Source organism: Nilaparvata lugens, chromosome 14, assembly GCF_014356525.2.
Source record: "Nilaparvata lugens isolate BPH chromosome 14, ASM1435652v1, whole genome shotgun sequence".
NCBI classification, from domain to species: Eukaryota; Metazoa; Arthropoda; class Insecta; order Hemiptera; family Delphacidae; genus Nilaparvata; species Nilaparvata lugens.
The window spans coordinates 16,849,734-16,876,654 of record NC_052517.1 but is presented as its reverse complement, the minus strand read 5'-3'; the positions used below and the strand labels follow the sequence as shown (position 1 = coordinate 16,876,654).

The window sequence follows — 26,921 nt, the reverse complement described above, 5'->3', positions numbered from 1 at the left end:
TGGACTGATTAACTTGAAATTTTGCATTATAGATTCTTGCTTAACCGAGGATGTTTATAAACTTATTTTAAATTCTTCAATATTTTTTTTTTTTTTTTGATTACATCAAGTTTTCAGTTTGTCATACTTTCACTTGTTGTAAGGAAGCAGCAGAAAAATTTCTCTTAAAAGGGAAATTAGAAGATAGGTATGATTGAGGATCCTTTTCGAATGATAAAAACAGGCTTTCCGTTGCACCCAAATTTTTTCCGCCATTTTGAATACAATTTCTTTCTTTAATTGAAAGGTGGTCATATGATACATGATTTCCAGAGAAAAGGTATGGTGAAAACCGCACATCAATATCTCAAACCTTTCAAAATGTATTCTCATTCATTTCCTTTATTATAGTTTAGAAGATGATAGATAAAATGGATGATATATCCATTTATCTATCATCTTCTATACTATAATAGAGGAAAGATCTGGCTTAAAGACGTATACACACGTGTGTAGAGGATAGGGAAATTATGTTTGACGCATCATCACGTTTGATCTACTGGACTGATTTACTTGATATGCTGCTTATAAATAATTCTTAATCAACCGAGGATTCTTATAGGCCTACCTATTTTCAATTCTTCTGGATTTCATTACGTCAAGTTATAATATAAAACCTTTGCTATTACTTCTAGTAATATAACTTATGCAACAAAATGGTGAAGTCTTGTGCTGTATACAACTGTACAAATAATGTGAAGAAATGTAAGGGTCTCAGCTTCCACCAGTAAGTATAATATCAATAACAAGTACCTAAGTACCTAATAGGTTAAGATTTTCACCCTCACGTGCTAGGGAAGAAACGTTATTAATATTTCTATACAATATTTAATACCTTATTTTACCAAGAATTGTTTCAGTATTACTAACTAGTAATATTGTATTTTATGAAATGTTTTACTACTGTTTTAATTGAGTTGATTGAATCCACACCTTGAGTTTCAGAGAATGTAGAGGTTGTTAGGTAGGTGTGGGTGTATTATGGAAATTGAAAAGGTTTAAATTTTTTGAAACAACACAGTAGCCTAATGACAGCACGCAATAGTATGTATGTTTTTACATGGACTTGAAAAAACATATTATTAGTACCTAGGCCTGTAAGATCGTTATTAATTTGGAGTAGGAATACTGGTAGTATTGAATATTCTAATTGGCAATAATTGAAATTGGTGTCTTGTACCCACCGTTATAAGATCCAAGAGCATTGAGAATCACATGGCTAACCATTGAAAAATCTGTTTTATAGCCTATATACATAGCAACATTATGTAAATGACGTTTTGAGAATTTAACTAGTTTTAAACAGGGGAGTGCGATCTCAATTGGTCATCAATCGATCTCAATTGCGATTTGGTCAGTAAATTGATAACAAACAAAACCACATTATGAGAGAGAAATATTTAAGCTTAGTGTTGATGGAAGTCCAGTGTGAATGAGCCCAATATATGCACTTATGTAGGCTATATTATTATAGATCCAACTTATAGATTTACTTACTACTTCTCTTATATTCATTCTCATATTATTTTTTTCAGTTTTCCCCTTGCAGACAAGAGAAGACTTAGAGAGTGGTTAGTAAAGATTCGACGAGAGGAATTTGCTCCAACTGTACACTCTGTAATCTGCTCACAGCATTTCGAGCCTTCATGCTTCTGGAACAGTGCCAATAAAAGACTTTTAAAGCCATCGGCAATTCCAACAATTTTCAATTTTCAATTTTCCAGGATCGCTAAAAAAGGTTGGCTTTTGTAAAATCTGACAAAGCATCTATTGGAATGGTTTCACTTGTTATTCGTTCCGCTACTACGTAGACATCATGTCGTCATCATGTCTGTCTGTCTGCGCGCTGTGTCTTTTGTGCGTCTGCGCTGACCAGTGACGTCTCAGTCGCGGTTCTTTACCACCGCCCTAATCAGCTGGTTTTCTATACTTTTATTCGTATTTTTTCGTCGGATTGTTTGCCGTTGCAATTTTAATATTTGTGCTATTCGATTTTTTAGAATTTAATCTTGTCTTTTGGCATCTTACCTTTTAGATATTTGCCACCTTTTCAACATACGTTTCCAAACGTTTTCGTACGTGGCTACATTTCCGCTTTCCCCTTTTTCTTACTAGCGTCTTTGCCTTTTGCTGTTTGTCGTTCATGGAGATAGTCGGGTGTGCGTATCTTGCGCCCGGTCTAAACCTTTCATCTGAATTCATCGGACTTACAAAACGTTTTTAAAGTGTGAATTATTCTTCAAATTAATTCGTTTGTTCTATTCTTCAGTGTGATTCAATTATTCATCGAGTTCTTCACTCAGTTACTCTGTTAAAATTGGATAAACTTTGTCTAAAATTGCAACCTCGTGTGAGCGTTTCATCGCTATTCATTTGATCTACAGAACCTTTTTAAAGTGTGAATTATTCTTCAAATTAATTCGTTTGTTCTATTCTTCAGTGTGATTCAATTATTCATCGAGTTCTTCACTCAATTACTCTGTTAAAATTGGATAAACTTTGTCTAAAAGTACAACCTCGTGTAAGCTTCAGTTGCCATTTTTCTACAATTGGCTTCACCTCGTGAACCTCAAACTTTCAAGTGCATCATCTTTACTGTTTGGAAATCAATCCAAAAATTCCACAATTTGAAGATCGGATTATTCGTTTGGAATTCTACTCGCTCCAGCCTACTTTTCCATTGGGGGATTCGCCTGCTGTAGTGGACGTTTCCATGCTTGTCATCGCACGGCCTGATCACTTCATCGCTTGCTGATGTCCTGTTCCTGTTGGTATTGCAGAGTCATTGCCTGTCTGCCTGGCCGCATCTCCTCTTCAAAATTTTATTCAGGTTATGTAAATCGTTCTTTTCAATTTTCATTTACGTATGCATCATTATTATTTTATTAATGTCTATCTTGACATTCAACTCATTGAGGCCACTGACGCCTACTTATTATTTTATTAATGTCTATCTTGACATTCAACTCATTGAGGCCACTGACGCCTACTTATTATTCTATTAATGTCTATCTTGACATTCAACTCATTGAGGCCACTGACGCCTACTTACTATTTGATTAATGTCTATCTTGACATGCAATTCACTAAGGCCACCGACGCCTATTAATTCATTGTATTTAACAGCTACCCTTGGCTTCACAAGTGATTTTCTGAGGCCACTGACGCCTACTAATTGTTTTATTAATGTCTATCTTGACATTCAATTCACTGAGGCCACTGATGCCTACTTATTATTTGATTAATGTCTATCTTGACATGCAATTCACTAAGGCCACCGACGCCTATTATTCATTGTATTTAACAGCTACCCTTGGCTTCACAAGTGATTTTCTGAGGCCACTGACGCCTATATAATTGTATTCAATCGTAGCAATTATTCTTTGTATTTAACAGTTACCCTTGACTTCACAAGTGATTTTCTGAGGCCACTGACGCCTATATAATTGTATTCAATAGTAGCAACTATTAATTCTCTGGATTTGACAGCTACCCTTGGCTTTACAAGTGATTCATTGAAGGCCACTGTCGCCTATTACTCGTTCTAATTGATGTCTGTCTTGACATTCAATTCATTGAAGGCCCATGTCGCCTATATTCAACCCGGACTGTCCTCATTGTATTTATTAGCTACCCTTAGCTTTTAAGTGTTATTCTAAGGCCAATAACGCCTATTAATTGTTAGGTCGAAGTCTATTTTGACATTCAAATCACTGAAGGCCTATGCCACATATATTTTTTATGTATGTTATTTGCTGAGCATTTTTTACAGCTTATTGTCATTTTTTAATCATTATTATTGTACCTTAGTAATAACTTTCATTATTGCCCTCAAATTATATTCATTTCAGGTATCATTATTAATACCTTTGCATTTATTGCAATATCATTAATACCAATATCATTAATAATTTAATATCATTAATACCTTTGCAGTTATTGTCAGACCTCAATGGTCATTAATGTCATTGACCTAATTTCTTTTAAATGTTGTAGTTCTCTACATTATTTCACATGTTGTAATTTTCCCAAGATTTGACTCATTGCCTTTGTATGTGGCCATCTGCCTATTATTATTTTATTGATCTCAAAATATTTGATTCAATGTTTGTATGTGGCCACCTGCCTATCATTATTTTATTGATCCCAAGATACTTGATACAATTGTTTTTGTATGTGGCCATCTGCCTACTATTATCATCTTATTATTATTAAATCTTATATTGTTGATTCATTTAGTCTTTTATTGGTGTACTTACCACACTTCAAGCTATCAGTATTTTTATGTACAGAATTCAAAGATTTATTTGTAGGTATTTATACCAACTATCATCCACAGTCCACTGCCCTGCCTTGGATTCTGTCATAAAAATTGGTTCATCCGGGCCAGATTTCTTGATCCAGTGTTCACTTAGGATAATTGTTAATTGGACCAATTGTAAAAATTGGTCCTCCAGCCCGTTCATTTTTGACCCAGTGTTTTCCTAGGATAATTGTTAATTGGACCAATTATAAAAATTGGTCCTCCAAGCCGTTCATTTTTGAGCCAGTCTTCACTTAGGATAATTGTTAATTTTTATTACCCATTTATTGGTCCATTGAACCTTGGGGTTTCAGTGACTGTGTGCCTAATAGTCTAGCTTGACGCCAATGATTAGGTCCCACTCTAGTGTATATTTTATTTCATTGTACCTTTGTATGTTTATATTGTTTAATATTAAGCATTCACACACTTGTTTCAAATTTTCAGTACTGGCTGCAACTCAAAGCACGCTGCGACGTGTATGCACCAGCTATCAACTATCTTGTACCCTGAGAGACTGAACCGCACTGAACTGGTCACAGACGGCTATTGCGCATTGAGAAAACAACACACGGCATACCACACCGCCTTGCGAGCTCGCTACTTGACTCGCCGCACAGCAAGCTTGATACAACTTGCCTCAAACCCACAGGCGTGCCTCTCTGCGTACTGGACCAGCGCCCAAGGTTGCTTATTGGCGCAGCAATCGCATTGCTACAGTGCACTATTGTGTCATTCACTCAGGTTTTTCTGTTAATTTTTAAGCATGTCTGATCATGAGGAAGATTCACTTCCTGAGCCTTCTGCTCTTTTCAATACAAGAGACAATTTGCACCAGGAAATAGATTGGTTCATAACCAGCTATAACGATTATGTTGTGGACACTGAAGCCACTTATTATCAACTATTGACTGTAAAAAACGAACTAGGTTCACTTAGAATTGAGTATGATAAGATACATCAACAATTATCGAATTCAGAGTTGCAAGCACAGGACACTTCAACTCATTTTGAGATACTCAATAAGTTTATCTCCATTACCTCTAAGGCAAACGCTGCATTAACTGCCTTTGAAAGCAGACAACGCAACAATGAGGCCACTGCTGGTGCTTCCCAGCGGCCAACATCTCAAAACGCACCTTTGGCAAATTTTCAGTTGCCTCAGATACCGCTTCCACGCTTCAATGGGGAGCTTTCAAAATGGCAAGCATTCTCAAGTGCCTTTACTAATATTATTGGTAATCAAGATAACATTAATGATTCATTGAAATTTTTCTATCTTCGTCAATCACTCAGTGGTGAAGCTCTTGCTAGAGTGGAACACATTGAAGCTGACGAAAATGGTTTTCAGCTTGCATGGAACCTCTTAAGGGAGAGGTATGACAACAAGAGATTAATTGCTGCCAGGCACGTCACAGCAATTGAATCTCCGCCTACCATAAAGCGTAACTGTCCGCAATCATTACGGGCATTCATTGACTTTTGCAAGTCCCACATTACCGCGCTCGAAGTGCTTCAACTTGGAGTCCAAATCAAGGACTTGTTGTATATGCACAAAATGTTGTTGCAGTTGGATACTGCTACTGTTCGAGAATGGGAAAAGAGTGTTGGTATACACGACATTCCCACCATTGATAAATTCTGGAATTTTTTGGAATCACAATGCAAAATCATGGAAGCTGTTGCTTCAAGCTCAGCTAACCATCATCAAGGAAATGTACAGCAAAGTACATCCAACTCGGTTGGTGCTCATAGCAAGCCGAAGTTCAATCAAAGTCAATCAAATGCTCAAGCTAGGATGCAGGTTACTACCTCTTCTATGTCACCTTGTAGTTTTTGTAATTCTGTTGGTCATTTTCCAAATCGTTGTAATGAATTATTGAAGTTACAGGTTACTGATCGTTGGAATGCTGTCCGTGACAAAAGGTTATGTTATAATTGCCTCAAGCCTTTCGCACCCAATCATGTTTGTTCGGACAAATCGTGTACACTTTGTGGCAAGAGTCACCACACTGTTCTTCATAGGTCGTATCCTCAATCACGGGACACCCAGCCTACTTCTAAGGATAAGGTAACTTCAAATCTTATTCATTCTCAATCTTTTGCTCCCTCCAAGGGTAAGAATGCTGTTTTGAATTCCGTCATGGTTCAGAATGCGGAAACAACTAAGCAAGCTGTTTCTCATGCAGAACAGCCTCAGAAGAACTCTCATGTCACAATGAGCTCCACTTCGTCACTGTGTTTGCAACAGCAATCAACTGTCGCCTTGTTACCTACTGCCGAAGTTTTGGTTCAATCTTCTAGTGGGGAATTTATTAAAGCAACCGCGCTTTTAGATTCTTGCTCTGATTGTAATTTGATGTCAACTAGGTTGGCTGAAAAATTGTCACTTGTTACTTTGTATTCTGACACTTTGATTCATAGTGTAGGTGAGAATAAGACCAAATCATCTATTTCTCATTCAGTTTGCTTGTCCTCATCTGATCGTTCGTGGTCGGTTGAAGAAAATTGTATTGTAGTTGATAGCATATCATCTAATGTTCCTAGGGTGAACATCGATCTCTCCAAAATTTCAATTCCCGTTGAACTTAAATTAGCAGATCCATTGTTTGATCAGCCTAAGCCTGTAGATTTGTTACTTGGTGCTGGCATATTCGCATCAATACTCCAGCCTGGTAAATTGTATCTAGCTCAAAACGCTCCCATCCTTCAGAAAACCAGTCTAGGTTGGGTCATATTTGGTTCTTGTAAAACTATTCGTCCTATTGCAGCACCTCGTTCGTGCCTCCCCGCTTCACCTGTGGCCGCTCCCCGTAGGGTCACTTCGAATTTTCTAACTTCAAATGATGTCTCTCATCAGTTAGAGAAATCAGTTCAGGTATCAGTTCAGGAAATCAGTTCTCAATCAGTTCAGGAAATCAGTTCTCAATCAGTTCAGGTATTAGCTACTAGCTCGTCTCGTAATGATGTTATTTCAGGTATAATCAATAGTTGCTCCACCTATCACAAAATCGTTCGTACAACAGCGTATGTTTTACGGTTCATTCATAATTGTAGGAAACAAAATTCAGTCACTCCGCGCTTTGGTCAATTAACTATCTCTGAAATTTCAGAAGCTGAAAATTGTATCTTCAAATCTATTCAAGAAGAAGCTTTCTCTGCCGAACTTAAAGCATTGCGTCAAAATCAGGAGCTATTGCCTAATAGTTCTATTAAAGCCCTGTCACCATTCATTCATTCAGATTCTCTGCTCAGAGTTGGTGGACGTTTGCAAAATGCAACTGCTTCCTTTGATTACAAACATCAAATATTGTTGCCTAGCAATCACAAATTCACTCGTGCATTGATTGTTGCTCACCATCGTCGTCTAAGTCATTCTGGGGTGCAGGCCACCATGGACAGTGTAAGACAACAATTTTGGTTTCCCTCCACCCGTCGCACCATCAAAAGTGTATTGCGGCATTGCATATTGTGTTTTCGTTTTTCGGCTCTTCGTTCTGAGCAAATCATGGGTAGTTTACCAGCGGCCCGCATTCAGGCTAATGTTCACTTTCATAATTGTGGTTTGGATTACGCCAGTCCTATTTCCATCCATGTAGGCGGCCCCAAATCTCGTACTTTTTCTCCACCACTCTTCAGAAAAAAGACCCATTCCTCCACCACTCTTCAGAAAAAAGGCAATGGTTAAACAATTATGAAAATTTGAAGGTCGGTACAGTTGTCATCTTGAAGGATCCTGGTTCCGCGCAGTCCACTTGGAAGCTGGCGCGCTTTACTGAAGTTCATCCCGGTAAGGACGACAAGGTTCGAGTTGTCACTGTTCTCACTCCCTCCGGTACTTTTAAGAGAGCTATTTCGAGTTTAGCACCTCTTCCCATTGATGAGGATTCTAGTTAATCCCCTTGCTCTTATGGTTCATGTTGTATTTTCAGGTTTCATTGTTCTTTTCCCCTGGTTCTCACATGGGGCCCAGTTTTCAATTTCCAATTGCCTTGCCAGATTTTACATATTTCTTACTTTTTCTTATTGTGCCATACCCCCGTATGACACAAGGGGCCCAGTTTATGTAAAATCTGACAAAGCATCTATTGGAACGGTTTCACTTGTTATTCGTTCCGCTACTACGTAGACATCATGTCGTCATCATGTCTGTCTGTCTGCGCGCTGTGTCTTTTGTGCGTCTGCGCTGACCAGTGACGTCTCAGTCGCGGTTCTTTACCACTGCCCTAATCAGCTGGTTTTCTATACTTTTATTCGTATTTTTTCGTCGGATTGTTTGCCGTTGCAATTTTAATATTTGTGCTATTCGATTTTTTAGAATTTAATCTTGTCTTTTGGCATCTTACCTTTTAGATATTTGCCACCTTTTCAACATACGTTTCCAAACGTTTTCGTACGTGGCTACATTTCCGCTTTCCCCTTTTTCTTACTAGCGTCTTTGCCTTTTGCTGTTTGTCGTTCATTGGAGATAGTCGGGTGTGCGTATCTTGCGCCCGGTCTAAACCTTTCATCTGAATTCATCGGACTTACAAAACGTTTTTAAAGTGTGAATTATTCTTCAAATTAATTCGTTTGTTCTATTCTTCAGTGTGATTCAATTATTCATCGAGTTCTTCACTCAGTTACTCTGTTAAAATTGGATAAACTTTGTCTAAAATTGCAACCTCGTGTGAGCGTTTCATCGCTATTCATTTGATCTACAGAACCTTTTTAAAGTGTGAATTATTCTTCAAATTAATTCGTTTGTTCTATTCTTCAGTGTGATTCAATTATTCATCGAGTTCTTCACTCAATTACTCTGTTAAAATTGGATAAACTTTGTCTAAAAGTACAACCTCGTGTAAGCTTCAGTTGCCATTTTTCTACAATTGGCTTCACCTCGTGAACCTCAAACTTTCAAGTGCATCATCTTTACTGTTTGGAAATCAATCCAAAAATTCCACAATTTGAAGATCGGATTATTCGTTTGAATTCTACTCGCTCCAGCCTACTTTTCCATTGGGGGATTCGCCTGGTGTAGTGGACGTTTCCATGCTTGTCATCGCACGGCCTGATCACTTCATCGCTTGCTGATGTCCTGTTCCTGTTGGTATTGCAGAGTCATTGCCTGTCTGCCTGGCCGCATCTCCTCTTCAAAATTTTATTCAGGTTATGTAAATCGTTCTTTTCAATTTTCATTTACGTATGCATCATTATTATTTTATTAATGTCTATCTTGACATTCAACTCATTGAGGCCACTGACGCCTACTTATTATTTTATTAATGTCTATCTTGACATTCAACTCATTGAGGCCACTGACGCCTACTTATTATTCTATTATGTCTATCTTGACATTCAACTCATTGAGGCCACTGACGCCTACTTACTATTTGATTAATGTCTATCTTGACATGCAATTCACTAAGGCCACCGACGCCTATTAATTCATTGTATTTAACAGCTACCCTTGGCTTCACAAGTGATTTTCTGAGGCCACTGACGCCTACTAATTGTTTTATTAATGTCTATCTTGACATTCAATTCACTGAGGCCACTGATGCCTACTTATTATTTGATTAATGTCTATCTTGACATGCAATTCACTAAGGCCACCGACGCTATTAATTCATTGTATTTAACAGCTACCTTGGCTTCACAAGTGATTTTCTGAGGCCACTGACGCCTACTAATTGTTTTATTAATGTCTATCTTGACATTCAATCACTGAGGCCACTGATGCCTACTTATTATTGATTAATGTCTATCTTGACATGCAATTCACTAAGGCCACCGACGCCTATTATTCATTGTATTTAACAGCTACCCTTGGCTTCACAAGTGATTTTCTGAGGCCACTGACGCCTACTAATTGTTTTATTAATGTCTATCTTGACATTCAATTCACTGAGGCCACTGACGCCTACTTACTATTTGATTAATGTCTATCTTGACATGCAATTCACTAAGGCCACCGACGCCTATTAATTCATTGTATTTAACAGCTACCCTTGGCTTCACAAGTGATTTTCTGAGGCCACTGACGCCTACTAATTGTTTTATTAATGTCTATCTTGACATTCAATTCACTGAGGCCACTGATGCCTACTTATTATTTGATTAATGTCTATCTTGACATGCAATTCACTAAGGCCACCGACGCCTATTAATTCATTGTATTTAACAGCTACCCTTGGCTTCACAAGTGATTTTCTGAGGCCACTGACGCCTATATAATTGTATTCAATCGTAGCAATTATTCTTTGTATTTAACAGTTACCCTTGACTTCACAAGTGATTTTCTGAGGCCACTGATGCCTATAATTGTATTCAATAGTAGCAACTATTAATTCTCTTGATTTGACAGCTACCCTTGGCTTTACAAGTGATTCATTGAAGGCCACTGTTGCCTATTGCTCGTTCTAATTGATGTCTGTCTTGACATTCAATTCATTGAAGGCCCATGTCGCCTATATTCAACCCGGACTGTCCTCATTGTATTTATTAGCTACCCTTAGCTTTTAAGTGTTATTCTAAGGCCAATAACGCCTATTAATTGTTAGGTCGAAGTCTATTTTGACATTCAAATCACTGAAGGCCTATGCCACATATATTTTTTATGTATGTTATTTGCTGAGCATTTTTTACAGCTTATTGTCATTTTTTAATCATTAGTATTGTACCTTAGTAATAACTTTCATTATTGCCCTCAAATTATATTCATTTCAGGTATCATTATTAATACCTTTGCATTTATTGCAATATCATTAATACCAATATCATTAATAATTTAATATCATTAATACCTTTGCAGTTATTGTCAGACCTCAATGGTCATTAATGTCATTGACCTAATTTCTTTTAAATGTTGTAGTTCTCTACATTATTTCACATGTTGTAATTTTCCCAAGATTTGACTCATTGCCTTGTATGTGGCCATCTGCCTATTATTATTTTATTGATCTCAAAATATTTGATTCAATGTTTGTATGTGGCCACCTGCCTATCATTATTTTATTGATCCCAAGATACTTGATACAATTGTTTTTGTATGTGGCCATCTGCCTACTATTATCATCTTATTATTATTAAATCTTATATTGTTGATTCATTTAGTCTTTTATTGGCGTACTTACCACACTTCAAGCTATCAGTATTTTTATGTACAGAATTCAAAGATTTATTTGTAGGTATTTATACCAACTATCATCCACAGTCCACTGCCCTGCCCTTGGATTCTGTCAGCTTTTATTCCTGAAATTATTATATTTTTACCTTCCTGTGCTAGCCTATTAGCATACAATAAGAGAAGCATTATTTTACAAAAAAATTAAGGGACCTCATATTCTAGATTTTTATGTTTCAAGGCCCCCTCAGTCCAAAAACGTGATTTTTGGGTATTGATCTATATACAGAGTGAGTCATATGTATGGGAACTCTTCAATAAGTTGAATAGTGTTGTAGATATAATACTGAAACTTCCAGGATAGATTATTGGTCGATTACTCTACCTTTTGACATCAACTGAATATCTACCCCTCATAAAGGGGTAGTAACTTGAATACTTTAAATGTAAACACCCATCGTGTGGTACATCATTTAAAAGGCCTTTTAGGAACAAGAAAGATGGCATAAAAAAATGTTCTATGATACTTGTATCCGGAATGGCGGCTGATTGAAGTTTGTTTTTAAAGAAATGATTGGTGGAAATTAATGAAACTTAAATCAACACTTTTTCAAATGAACAACAAAATACATTGGAAAAAAATTTGTTCAGTAATCTGTCTACTATTATTCACATTTAATTTTACATAATACTATTTACATTTATGACAGACTGGCATACTGTCAAACAAGAGAAGAAGGGCATTTTGTGCATTTTTAAAATGAAATGTAAGTCATAGTAAACAGATTACTAAATAAATAAAAAAAAAATTTCCATGTATTGTTATTCAAAAAAGTGTTGTTTTGAGTAAATTTTATGTTCCCAAATATCAGGCTCCAGTTACAGAATGGTTGAAAAATTCTAATTGGAGAATATTGAACATAAAAAAGTCTATGATATTAATGTCCAGTAACATTTTTACTTGAAATTAAAAATAAGCTTGAAATTCAAAAAAATGTTATTTTTAAAATGCAAAGTTTGAGAGTCAAGATTCAATTGTTCATTCTAATGGAATATAATCATTCACTGGGAGAGATAGCAGAATAGATCTTGTCAGCTGATAAATTTCAAAATAGTGCATCATGTAATGGGTTGAATTCAATATCTAAATCACAAATGGATTTCAAATCATATTTATTTATGTCTTGAAAACATCACAATAGCAATAAAGTCGTGCAAGTGTGCCACACCCGATTTTTAATAATGGTATATTATTTGCAGAAAGAAAAAATGCGACCACCTCCAAGAAAACGATCTGCAGCTACAGATGCGGTGAGCGATTTGTGTGAAGGAGGAGTCCAGGGAGAGGAATCTAAAGTTTCTAGTGCTTCAATTAATAGCATTCTACATGATCATTGCTATGATATTGATATTCAGAATAAGCTTTCAAAATGTAAGTATGTACTTGAAAGAAAAACAAAAAGTGTTGAAAAATACAAATCAAGATTAGAAAATAAGACTGCAAAGATTAATCTTAGAGACAAAAAAATTTCGTCAATGGCGCACATGATAGAGGAGTTGAAGGAGAAGGTGCAGATCACTGAAGGGCTTGAGAGTGTACTCGAAAATTAATTTTCGGGTATTTTTTGTGAATTAGCTTCCCTGGCAAAAGGTGGAAGGAATGCTGGATATAGCAGCAATGTAAAACGATTTGCTCTCACTCTGTTGTTTTATTCTCCAGCAAGCTATAAATTTGTGAGGGACACCTTTGACAATTGTTTGCCACACCCAGCAACTTTGAGAAGGTGGTATAATGTGGTTGATGGCAATCCAGGGTTCACTGCTGAGTCATTTGCTATTATTAAGAAAATAACTGCGGATAAAAAATATCAAATCCATGCCTGTCTCATGATGGATTAGATGTCCATCAGGAGAGAGGTTATTTGGGATGGAGAGGAGACTTTGGGTTATGTAGACATGGGTCATATATATTGTGAAGATAGAGAGAAAGGTCTTGAAGCTAGCTCTCGTAGTGATGGTTGTTGCACTGAATGCCTCATGGAAAATACCAATTAGCTATTTCTTGGTGTATGGCATCAGTAGCAAGGATAAATGTACCATCATAGTGCATAGTTTGTCATTGCTACATGATGTAAATGTAAATATAGTTCGTGTGACATTTGATGGATTATCCAGTAATCTAAATATGGCAAAAGAATTAGGATGTAATTTTGATGTAAATAGTTTTTGTTCGTATTTTAAGCACCCTCTCACTAGTAACAATATATATGTAATTTTGGATGTGTGTCATATGATGAAATTAGCTCGTAATTGTATTGGAGATATGAATTTTTTATTAGATCAAGATGAAAATGAAATAAAATGGTGTTTTTTACTTCTATCTCTTCAAGAAAATGAAGGTTTGACTCTTGCCAATAAGTTGAGAAAACGACATATTCTATGATCCACAGAAGATGAAGGTGAAATTGGCTGTACAGGTTTTGAGTGCATCTGTTGCAAAAGCGCTTGAAGTTCTGGAGCATGATCTCAAGAATCCTCAATTTTCTGGCTGCATGGCAACCAGCAAATTTTGTAGCATTTTCAATAGGCTATTTGATATTGGAAATTCCATGCATCCAATCGCTAGGAGCTTCAAGAGTGCGATAACTAAAAATAATTTTACTAAAATATCAGAATTTCTTGTAGAAGTTGAAAGATATAATTTAGGTCTTCGAAGAGAAGATGGCAAATCTTTGATTACTTGCGCAAGAAAAACTGTAGTTGTGGGGTTTTTATGTCTTACATATGGTATCAGGGGGTTGTTCAACGATCTTATTGGCAGCAAACAGTTACAGTACATTCCTATGTACAAGATGTCTCAGGATCATCTGGAGATGTATTTTGCTTGCCTAAGGGGTCGTTTAGGATGGAACAACAACCCAAATGTTATCCAGTTCAAAGCTGCTTATAAGCAGCTGCTTGTAAAAAATGGCATAAGAGTAAGCAGCAATGGAAACTGTGTTCCCCAAGATCCAACTGAGCTATTGCAAATTGATGAAACTTTACAGTTGGATCCACTCATATTTTCAAGAAACAAGATGGTAGGGAAAGAGCCTGTTGAAAAAAGAGATATGACTGATGAGGAAATTTTCTCTGATTGCAAAATCAATATTGTAAGCTTACAGCTATCTGAATATGCTGAACATATTGTTGTATAAATCGCTGGGTATGTTGCAGGGAAAGTTGCTGAAGCATTCAATTGCGATACTTGTATGGGGGCTTTGTTCTGTGGATATTCCTCTTCAGAACACCATCTTTTTATTAATAGGAAGGACAATGGGGGGCTTGCATATCCCTCTCCAAGCGTGATTATTATTTGTAAGGTTACTGAAAAGAACTTGAGATGTGTAAGCTCTCAACAGATGAAGAGGAATGCAATGGCAATGCATATCCTTAAACAATGCAATTTTCATACTTTGTTTGAAAGCCTCAATGAGCACATTTTTGAAAATGAATTTCCAAATAATCATGTAGTTTTACTATCCAAGAAAATCATTGAACTTTATATCAGACTAAGAATGTTCCATGTTGCAAGATTGGAAAATGACAAACGAAGTGTTTCCATACGGAACAAACTGAATAAATGCATATTGTTCAGAAATGAATAAAGCTATAATCGCTGCTTTGAAAATAAAAATGAGTTGTTTTTAGTTATAGGAATAGATTAATGTATAAATAATTGTAAATTATATGCAAATAAGTAAATGTGTATTATAATAAATGTGCAAATTTATTATAAAGCTTTAACTTATAGAATAACTGCTTTGAAAATTAGTTGTTTTTAATTATAGAAATGGATTAATGTATAAATAATTGTAAATTATATGTATCAACAATTTGTTAATAAATGTGTTGATTATTTGTTAATATACGTGTAAATTATTTATAAATGTGTTTTCCAAATTCCCGACTTACATTCCAATGAAAAATGTATTCCATTGATAGAGTAATAGATACATGTTCTCTAATATTGAATTATTTGTTGAATTTTTGAAGATTAACAGTTTTTTGCTGAAAAACTATTATTTATTTTCAAACTATTTTTTAACATCAATAGCTTAAAGCTGTGTCCACACTGAACAAATGTTCGACATACATGTTTGGCAAATATGTTTGTTGAGGGGCTCAGGGACAAACATTTTAAGAAGTTTGACAATCAATGTTTGTCAAACAAAAATTACTGTTTTCCAAACTATTCCAATGTTTGCTGTAGATCATAAAAACCTCTTCTCCCCACTTACAAATATTTTGTTTGGTGACGCGTCCACACTGGCCACGGGCAAACATTGTCAAACATAATAAAATTTGCCCAACCATGTTTGTTGCCATTTGTTCATTATGAACACCGCTTTATAGATGTACGTACATCTAACTCAAAGATGAGATTTTATCTACTTCCACCTCAATATGAAGCACTGCAATGGTTAAAACTTTTCCTTAAATTGGAGAAAAATAAGAATTTGATGGTAATTGGTATGATCTCAAAGCAGAACCTACAATAATTTATTAAACAAATTCACTGTTCATATTACACTAGTTTGCCTACTGGAAGGCTGCTATAATGATAATCTTAATACAGTACCTACTGTATTACCTTTGAAGAAATCGTACCTATTGAATTTCAAAAATATATAAGTAGGCCTATGCTGTACCGTATGGGTGTAGAGTTATGAAATTCTTCATTTTTGTTTTACTTGAAAATATATATTTGAGTTGGTGGGTGAAAAGTTGGGAACGAGCCTGAAAACGTTTTCAAAAATCCAGTATGACCTATACTTAAATACCTTTATCATCAAATGATAAGATTCTTCAAATAGGCTATCATAATTATTCGCCCAATTGCATTAATAGTAATTTGTTCTATTAGAAATTGGATACCTACAGAGATTGATGTTGTAAAGCTAGCTATACCTACAGTATCTGGTGAGTGAGTTGAATTCAGTAAACTGCTACTGTTCTCATGATGCGGAATGAACTAGGAATAATAGGATTTCTCAAACAGTGTTGATTCATTTTATAATCAATCCAATAAATGTGGTGAAAATTCTTTGAGTAGGCTCTGGAACAAACCTAGATCGTAGTCTAAAAAATACTCTACCAGTCTATAGCTTAAATGGCTCTAGGCTACTAATGAAACTATCGGTTCATCCATGATTCATAATTGATATTTGTCCATTTTATTGAGACACAAACCTTCAGGAATATTACAGTGATGGATTTGAAAGGAGTTATAGCTTGTTAAGATTATAATTCAAATAAAAGAAAAATAATTTTTCTCATTTCTAGCAATACGGTTTTTGAATTACCGCGCTGAAAACTCCCCTGAAATGGCGCCGATGACGTTTCTCAATTTGCAGAATTGCAGACTGTGAGATGAAATAGGGTTGGTAGGGGCTCGGGTATTTGTATTCGCTGTGTAGAAAAAGAGCCTTTTTCAAATGATAATATATTTTTATTGAAGCAATAAAAAATATTCAAAGTATGGTAGTTTCATGCAGTGCTTATGGATGTACGAATCTGCATGCGCCAGATAAAAATATTTCTTTTCTTTTCTTTTCATGTTTCATGCAGGCTAAGTGCCAAGCCTAGTGCCAAATGATCGTTTCAAGGAATATTGTGCTTAGGTTGATTCATTATCATTATTTGCCAAGTAATAAAATATAGTTTCGGTAATATTATAATAAATATTTTATTTCCATAGATCCAATATAGGTATCCATATTCCATTCCATTAATTTGTCTTATATTGTAATATTTTGTGAACTATGAAAATATTGTATGCTAAATTTGTATTATAAAAATATTATTCGCTAAAATTGTCTATTAAATTCTTCATCATTGCTATTGTTTTATTTTTCCCATTCTTATAATAATGTAGTTATTTATTATCTTATATTAAATATAGGAGTATAGAGTATAGTTAGGTACCTATACTTGAGTTGCAAAACGAATGAGAAACAGTTTCACGAAATATTGTGATAATGGTTAATTTATTATTATTTGCCATCTAATAAAATATACGGTAATATTAGCGATCTATAATCAATGTTTTATTTTCCATATCCTAAATACATGGTAATAGGAAAATATTGTAAAAATGAGATTCATTTGCTAATAGAATGGATCAAAATCTGTAGTGGTAGTGAGGTAGGTTCACTAAATTAGATGTTTGGTCGAGTTAAAAATAATGTTCAATGAACAAGTCATTGTATCATATGGTAATGGAAATGACGAAAAGTTAAAAAAAAATTATATTGAAATCCATCAAGTATGTCGAAAGATATAATGCAATGAAAGTCGATGTTTTCACATATAAGTCTGTCTGGGCGCCTGACTTCTTGCCCGATATTCAATGGCGACGAGAAATGAAGGAGGCATCATGCTTCCAAATGCTTGAAGGTATAGCCACAGTATACATACAGTACGGAAACTTGGCTATACACTGACGCCTAAATCCGCCATCTTGTTAGGAAGCGCCGCATTGTAATAGTATTGATGGTAGGTTCGGATCACTTTAATGATCCGGATCAATTGATCACGTTCACTGCCACGAGCCAATCAGAAGACCAGGATTGGAACTTACCAAGGTCACGTGACGTGTTTAGTATTGGGGTAATGTAAAACGCATTGGTAAGATAGGCGTTTGATTACAAGTTTCCATTCTGTATCTAGACTATTCTGTGATACAGGAAATAAAAGAAAAGAAATGAAAAGAAAAGTTGTATACAGTATTTGTCATGACCATCTGAATAAGCATGTCTTTGGTTATTCTTGTCAAAAATCTTGAATTATATTTTATTCGCCAATGAAATAAATTCTCAATGATTGAGAATAAATATTTCTGTGTCAATAAATTCTTATAATAAATTACTATATAGAATAACTTCTTGTTTAGATTGTTCTCTTATCATTTTCCACTGCAACGTGAACCTCACTATAATAGAGTTATATAGATGGCATTAACTGTAAACGGAGGGAAATTTTTCAAAATGTTGTTAACTTCTGAACTAACCTATAAACTCTAAAACAGTTTATATTCAAATATTATTATTTTGTATAATACTAAATACTTTTTTAATGCGTGAATTGAATATTGTGTTTTTCTAGGTGATATTTGATGGTGATGGAAGATACCAGGAAAAATATTCAAACCAATCATAAACATTAGATACTAGGCCTATAGCCTAATTTTTTCTTGAGGTTAACTTCGATCTTCAAGGTAAGTTACCTAATTCAGTATATTCAGTCCAGGACCGGCAGTCGCCAGACAGACTTCTTCAAAATATAAAACAATCAATACACAGATAACTAGAGATGGCTGCACATAGGTTGTTTCGTGTGGCTCTGTAGATGGTCTGCCATACTAAAAATCATGAAACAATCTCAAACTGGTCTAAAAGTCTACTGGTTTCATCATCTCTCAAGGAGTAGAGAGGGTAGTTGATGAGATTTTCACGTTCCAGCCTACAAAACTTCCCATACTCCAGCTCACGAACACAAATTGGCAGTCTGTTGAAATTTTTTAGCATCCGTAAGGGGTTGCATTCGGGTGCTTTTGATAGTCTGGAGTAGTGCAGGTCAATGTTGCCCCGTCTCCTGGTATTGTGGTGGAGCAGCTGGCCCCTCTCCTGGTAGGCATGAACCTCACTCCTTAGGAGCCACAGGGAGCTATACATGTACTGACTGTACACTGTCAGTATTTTCAGACGTTTGAAGATTGGCCGGCAGTGCTCCAGGTAATGCGATGACGTGATGACACGAAGAACTTTCTTCTGTAGAAGAGAATCCTTTCACAGCTACCCGCATGGCCCCATAGTACTATTCCGTAGCTTATATGACTATCGAACAGCCCATGGTAGGCTGTAATTAAGTATAGTTGGCAGGCACATGTTGCTTCAGCTTCCGCATCTAAAACGTCACCCTGGCCAGTCGATTGCACAGCATGCCTATACTAATACTACCTACTAACATCAAATGGTTCAATTGTGAGAATTAATGTTCAATTTACAAAAAAATGTTAAATTCACAAATTTTTTAAAGCACAAAACAGGTGAGTGATATAGAGAAAAGAAAGCATAAGGAGGTATCCCATAATACGTATAGTTGAGGCTATGTTCCAAAGTTCTTGCCATTTTTTTACTTACTCACTACTTGCTCTGTCTTCGCCGCAGTCGGTGACCGGGGAATTGTCAATAATATCATCACTGCAATTTTGTTAACTCAAGCCGATTACTGTCAACTTCTGTCTATGATTACTGTTTTATTGGTTTGAGAGTGTAAGAAAGGCACAGTGTAAGAGTCTATCAGCGTCACATCATTGCTTCACAAAAAAGAATAGCCTACTATCGGTTTCAGTCAACATTCAGAATTGGAACATGAACCATAGGCTATCTTTTCTCTATGGTGATATCTAATTTTAAAACATTTGAATTGTTTAGTATAAAGCGGGTAGGTATGAAGACTTGAACACACTCGGTAATTTTAACCTTTCAAACTTGTAACATATTTGGTGATATTGGGTCTGGTAGACCCCTTTTCATAATTTCAATTAAAACGATCATCATCGTCGGTATTCTTCCCTAGGGCAGGTCCCTACATTATTAAGCATGAAGTAGGCTATTTTTCCTTCTCCCTGACATCAACCATCATTTTTACTTTTATTCGCCCTCCCTCCACAGTCCCTTCCATTGCCGTCACAAGGAGGCCGCCATGCCTAAGGGAGTGTGCCAGCCTGTTCCGCTTCCATTTCCTCATCTCTGCCATAATATTCTTTTAACCCTTCTACTACCAAGCGGGGTAATTGGACTACCTCAACCCACATTTTGTCTATTTTTTGTAGATAATGTTGGTGTATTTCATTGAAACGTTGAGTACTTGTTAACCCTTCTACTATCAACGTTTTTCACATACACGAAATACAACAAGATTTCTGTTTTATATATTTATTTCAATTTTTTCCATTAATTCATAGATCAAATGCATTACCATAGCTATTAATATATTAAAAATGAATTTATTTTGTTAAAAGATATGTTTCCAATCAAAAACTGACAGGACAAAAAAATTGAGCATTCTATCATATTGTTGTAGGGGGAATTATGTCAAATGATTAAATTATGGTTATAGAGAAGCACATTTTTTAAATTTAGATTTTAAGTGATTATTATGAATGAGGTTTGGCAAAAAAATTAACAGTTAATTAATTTCTTATGTATTTCAATGATGGATGAAATATAGGTACCGGAAAATTGCATGACATGGGATACCAAGTGGGTTAATAGAGTTACCCCAAGGATAAATCTGCTAATAATTTAAAAAATAAGAGAGATGGAATGATTTTATGAGAAAAAATTACCAAAGTGATATGTTTTTAATCCTCTTCTACTCTACGCAGTACCTCCTCATTCCGCACCCGTCTCATCCAGCAAATAAAACGATAATCCATTTAAAAAATATATATAGTTTTTCGCATGTGTATGTTACAGCAGACAACTGCAAGAATATATTATATTGTTTTTTTAAAAAAGTTAATGTACAAATTTACAATAAGATAAATGTTTTTTTTGTGAACAAAAGCATGGTATAATAGTTCAATTTCTCATTTTCACAAATTATAAAATGAATGAAAAAATGTATAACATGGACAATAAAATCTCATGGAAATTTTGTGTGCAGGTTTGAACTGATGATTTCTGAACATTTTCTGACTTCTTGTAGTTCGCTGTGGAGCCTTCTTTGACCATTATTTGAATTTCTTCTTCCTCGGCTATGCCAAGAATTCGTTGTAAACTCTAAGGTTCAACTTTACGAAATTTATATTGATTTTAAATTGGTAATCAATAATTTTGATGTAAAGTGGACCTTAGAGTTTACATTGGTCATCCGGCCCGGGGACCAATGTAAACTCTAAGGTTCAACTTTACGAAATTTATATTGATTTTAAATTGGTAATCAATAATTTTGATGTAAAGTGGACTGTATTGAATAGAAAAGAAACAAGTGATATCTCTACAGAAACAAGTACATGCAATGAATATATAAAAGAACAACTTACCGAAAATCTGCAGAGTACCTAATGTAATATTTATATTATTGAGCTTACAACTCCCAGGTAAGGTATTCAGGTGTCCCCGAGGTAGGAGATGAATCAAGGATGGTGAAAAGGCAAGCTTAATTGTCATCTATTGTTGGTAAATTCGGCTTCCATCATATAACGTTGCACATATATTTCTGATGAGATATTTACAATGTCTTTAAAGACTATAGATCGGTGAACTTTCCAATCGAAAAATAATAGTTTAAAACTTTCAACTAAAGGGAGTTTGGCAAACACTCTTCCCAACGTAGGTTTATGGTGTACGATTTAACATTAACGAAAAAATAATATTTGAAGAACGATTTTCTTCTGGGAATGATCGACGAATAATATCAATTCCCGACTCGAGGCAAGCTATTACAAAGCGAGACTGAACTGAAAGAAACAGCCTACCGGCTAGTGAGCGCGACGCACTCAAGTGAAAGAAATACGAACTGAACGAGGAGCGCGCGTCCAATTCAAAAACGAAAAATGAAAACTAGAGCTGGCTCCAACATCGTCTATTGCCTAAACCTCATGAATTAGATTTCGATTTGGCGGAAAAACATTTGTGTAAAGTCGTACAAAAAATTCATTTTTCGAAAGAATTACTGGAATTGAAAGCTGGGAAAGAATGTACTTCTCATCTTCAACAACTGTCACCCTTTCTTGATCATGATATTATTCGTGTGGGTGGACGTTTACAAAATTCTGAGTTGAATTATGACAGCTGTCATCCAATTATATTACCGAAAAATGATCCATTGGTCACGCTTTTGATTGATTATTCTCATGAAAAGCACTGTCACACTGGACCTCATTTATTGGCGTCTATTTTGAGACAAAAATATTGGATTTTATCAGCCCGTGTCCTTATAAGGAGTCATGTACGAAAATGTAACAAGTGTTTTCACTATCGTCCCACTCTTACACCGCCGAAAATGGGCAATCTGCCAGCCTGTAGAACTCTGTCGTCTAAACCATTCGTCCAATGTGTAGTTAATTATGGTGGACCCATTCGAATCACCATGGCCAGGCGTCGGAATCCTTTCATATTTAAATCGTACATTTGTCTTTTTGTATGTATGGCAACTAAAGCCGTTCACATTGAATTAGTTTCGGACTTATTGACCCAAATGTTCTTATCAGCTTTTCGCCGTTTCCTTGCTCGAGGAGGTCCTTGTAAGGTCATGTATTCCGATAATGGTACCAACTTCGTCGGCGCCTATGATGAGCTAATAAAATTGTCACGGATGCTGAACTCCAAGGAATATCAAAACCTGCTCCAGAATGAACTTGCTGATCATAGCATTGAGTGGAATTTCATCCCGCCAGGTTCACCTCACTTCGGCGGTCTTTGGGAGGCGAATATAAAATCAGTAAAGTCACACCTGTTTCGAGTTATTGGTAACCAGTTGTTGACTTACGAAGAATTGAACACTGTCTTAGTTCAAATTGAGGCTGTACTTAACTCACGCCCGTTATGTCAAATGAGCGCGGATCCGAGTGAACCCCTTGCCCTCATACCGGCTCATTTTCTCACTTTGACACCTCTTAAGTACCTTCCTATGTTAAATGTGGAAGATCGTCCAATGAATCGCTTGGATCGGTTTGAATTAGTCAATCAAATGGTTCAGTCTTTCTGGAGTCATTGGCGCAAAGAATACTTACATGAATTACAAACCCATGTGAAATGGTGTAAGGATTCCACCCCTCTCACGGTTGGTACAATCGTCCTAGTGGATCAACCAAATGTCGCACCATTGAAATGGCCTCTGGGGGTGATTGAGGAAGTATTTCCCGGTGCTGACGGTGTCGTTCGAGTGGCTATGGTGCGGTGCGCCAATGGTCGCTTCAAAAGGCCGGCTACAAAGTTGTATCCATTGCCTACTCAATAATTTTCCTTTTGCATTTTTTGTTTTATTCTCGTTTTGTTTTATTTTTATTTCTTTCGTCGTTTATTCATTGTTTTTTCGTTTCTTTGTTCTCTAGCCTTGTCTGAAAATAGCTTTTCAGCCGGGGGGGATGTTGGAGCCAGCTCTAGTTTTCATTTTTCGTTTTTGAATTGGACGCGCGCTCCTCGTTCAGTTCGTATTTCTTTCACTTGAGTGCGTCGCGCTCACTAGCCGGTAGGCTGTTTCTTTCAGTTCAGTCTCGCTTTGTAATAGCTTGCCTCGAGTCGGGAATTGATATTATTCGTCGATCATTCCCAGAAGAAAATCGTTCTTCAAATTATTATTTTTTCGTTAATGTTAAATCGTACACCATAAACCTACGTTGGGAAGAGTGTTTGCCAAACTCCCTTTAGTTGAAAGTTTTAAACTATTATTTTTCGATTGGAAAGTTCACCGATCTATAGTCTTTAAAGACATTGTAAATATCTCATCAGAAATATATGTGCAACGTTATATGATGGAAGCCGAATTTACCAACAATAGATGACAATTAAGCTTGCCTTTTCACCATCCTTGATTCATCTCCTACCTCGGGGACACCTGAATACCTTACCTGGGAGTTGTAAGCTCAATAATATAAATATTACATTAGGTACTCTGCAGATTTTCGGTAAGTTGTTCTTTTATATATTCATTGCATGTACTTGTTTCTGTAGAGATATCACTTGTTTCTTTTCTATTCAAAACTGCATCACCATTGTCATCTCCACTGATGTCGGAGTTTGTAAGATTGTCACTGATTACAAAACTCGGGTCATCATTACTGTTATCAAATAAGTCAGACCCGCTACAGTAACATTTTCCTGTAGAATTCGTGGGTTTGTGAAACCTATACAAGTCTTTGACTGGGAATAAATGAAATCTGGAGAGAGATAATAGAGATTGACAGTCAATCAGGGCTTTTCAGGGTGAAGGTATTGAGGAGTACCTAGGTAAACTAGCCCACGTTGGGACACCAAATTCAAACAACTATAACTTGGACAAAAATAGGAGGAATCTTCATTTTTTAATTTTATATTTATTGTATTTGCTTACATTTTTATCCTTGAGGATGACAACTGCATTGATTGTCAATTGACTGCATTTTATTGCAAAAACAATTTTTTGGGAGTGTCCCAACCTGGGCGATCGGCCCACGATGGGACATCCCTTGCCCAGGCTGGAAGATTGATTCAAAAATAAGCAATTCATTATTTTTGTTAATTTATTGAAAACACATTTGAATTTACATTTCATTATAAATATTAATAGTATAAACACATTATTTGAAAATCTCAAAGTGTGTTTTAATCTACTATGTTTCTGAAGCTACGTTACAGGCTATAATCATAATATCATATTTATTCATAATTTATTTCATTGATATGTAGCCTACTTCAAGTAAAATAAGAAGCAATGCTCATCATTATAATAGGAGCATAAAATATCATATATTATTGAAGTGTCCCAATGTGGGCAGATGGTCAAGGATTTGTTTTAGACAGAATAACTGGATTAAAAAATATAAGAGTACAATAATGTTCTATATGTCAAAATATTCATACAATAATACAGAAGGTATATTAGCTAACTTCGAGGTTTCAGAAATGTGTTTTCAATTCTTTCTTAATAACGACTGGTGCTACAGCTGAAATTATTATGTCTGTAAATAGAGCTATGAACAAATGATAAAACAACGCAGTTGTTGCCAGCCTGACACTCACAAATTTCCCACAACTTGAAGTGTCCCAACGTGGGCTGGTTCACTCTAGAGGTGATTAGGTAGAAGCAGGTTACAACTACAAGAAAACAAAAATGTCCATCGGTCTCACAAACCTATGGTCACCAGTTGAGGGTTAACCATAATGTATGAAATTTAATAAATACTTCACATTATTACCTGTTCATTTATAGATGGCTACATTTTTGACTTTTTATTATACTAGCATTAATTCAGTTCATTTTATCGCGAAAAATAAACTCAGCACGATTAAATAGGGTTACAAGTTTCAGAAAACAAAATCACATAAAAATTTGAAATGTTGGATGGCATTTAAAACAATTTCAACTTTTCAAGTTATAAAGACACTTTAACAAAGAATAATTGATAATATAAAGTTCTATTCAACACTTTGAATCCGCCTAGTTTGAAATCAGTTATTTGAGAATAAAAACTATTGAATTAATCAAACAGTATTATAATTTTCAGATAACATTCTAGTAACCTTGTTATCGCAAGAACGTCTGAAATCCAGCAAGAAAGAGAGAATATGGAGAATACAAGTAATTCCTTTTGGAATATTTGTGGTGACAAGGATGAATTACATCAAGCTTTAAAGATTGTAAAAGAGGTAAAATTCAAAAGTTGTCATCAATTGAAATATATTAGCAGCAAACAATGAATCTTCAGAAAGACCTTTACCATATATGTAATTCATTTGAAAATTGAACCCCAGAAATGACTTCTGTTTGCATAAAGCATATTATATTCAGTGAGGGATCGCATTGTTTTTCAGTCTTATCATTTATTTATGTAAGCTGATATCTTAATGAATTAAAATTGAAATATTGAATGAGAAACATCAATGGATAGAAAAATTGTTAATGTCGATCAATAATCAAAACAGACTAGAAAGTAAAATAGAAGCAGTGCACCTGCAAACTCCTTTAGATTTATAATCATAAATAGAGGTATAAAATAACCATAATAATCAGAATAGAGGTATATAGTATTTAATTATACAACATTAAAATACAATATAAAATAACGGTACTCTTGAATAGCTTATGATCTCATCCACAATAATTTAGTCAAGATAGCTGTTGAATTTCACATCCAATTCAATGATTGAAATCATTAGTTCCTTCTTCACCACCTGGAGCGCTCATTTCTTCTGCTCACAGTTTTCTCTCCAGCAGCTGCTGCGCTCTGGTGACTGCTTTTCAAAGCTGGCCATTCCCTAGGGCAGCTATGACTTGCATTTTGATTGCTTTCTTCTCTTCATGTCGAATTCGTGTTTCGTTTAATCCTTTCAAGTTTTTCTGGTGAAAACTTTGCTCAGTGCAATGGGATAATTCTATTCCTATTTCTTCATTCTTGTGAGTTGGTGGCGCGTGCATGTAACAAATTGATTCAATATCAATTTTATTTTCCTTTGGGTGAACCCGTAACAACATCTACCTTTGACTGTAACTTGGCGTGCCTTGTTTAATATTTTATGAATCTACTTCAACGCTATCATCTACTTTCAACTTGGATTGACGTGCCTTGTTGCTGTTAATGAATCTGTTTCAATATCATATTGAATCTTCTTTTAAACTTGATTTCGAACTGTAACTTACTAATGTTTAGTAATGCCCTGCCTTTACTTGACTGTTGTGTTTAAACTGGTAGCCACACACTTGCTTAGGCTTACCTCAGTTTCC

General features: G+C 35.5%; 2 protein-coding genes across 33 annotated transcripts in view; both read left to right on the top strand.

Annotated features, from left to right (window-relative positions):
• LOC111054622 (gastrula zinc finger protein XlCGF57.1) overlaps positions 1 to 26,921 on the top strand; it is a 721,792-nt gene that overhangs the window by 680,124 nt on the left and 14,747 nt on the right. The window lies entirely within an intron of this gene.
• On the top strand, positions 652 to 14,991 carry LOC120354216 (THAP domain-containing protein 1-like). 2 transcript variants are annotated; one of them, XR_005572898.1, is made up of 4 exons: positions 652 to 766; positions 1,575 to 1,777; positions 12,708 to 12,879; positions 14,664 to 14,991. XR_005572898.1 is itself a non-coding variant. In XM_039440977.1 (3 exons), exons 1-3 carry the CDS (start codon positions 696 to 698, stop codon positions 12,773 to 12,775), a joined length of 342 nt encoding a protein of 113 aa, XP_039296911.1. In that variant the 5' UTR covers positions 652 to 695; the 3' UTR covers positions 12,776 to 14,991. The 2 variants fall into 2 exon arrangements, 1 of the variants encoding a protein (XP_039296911.1); XM_039440977.1 differs by having other exon boundaries at positions 12,708 to 14,991.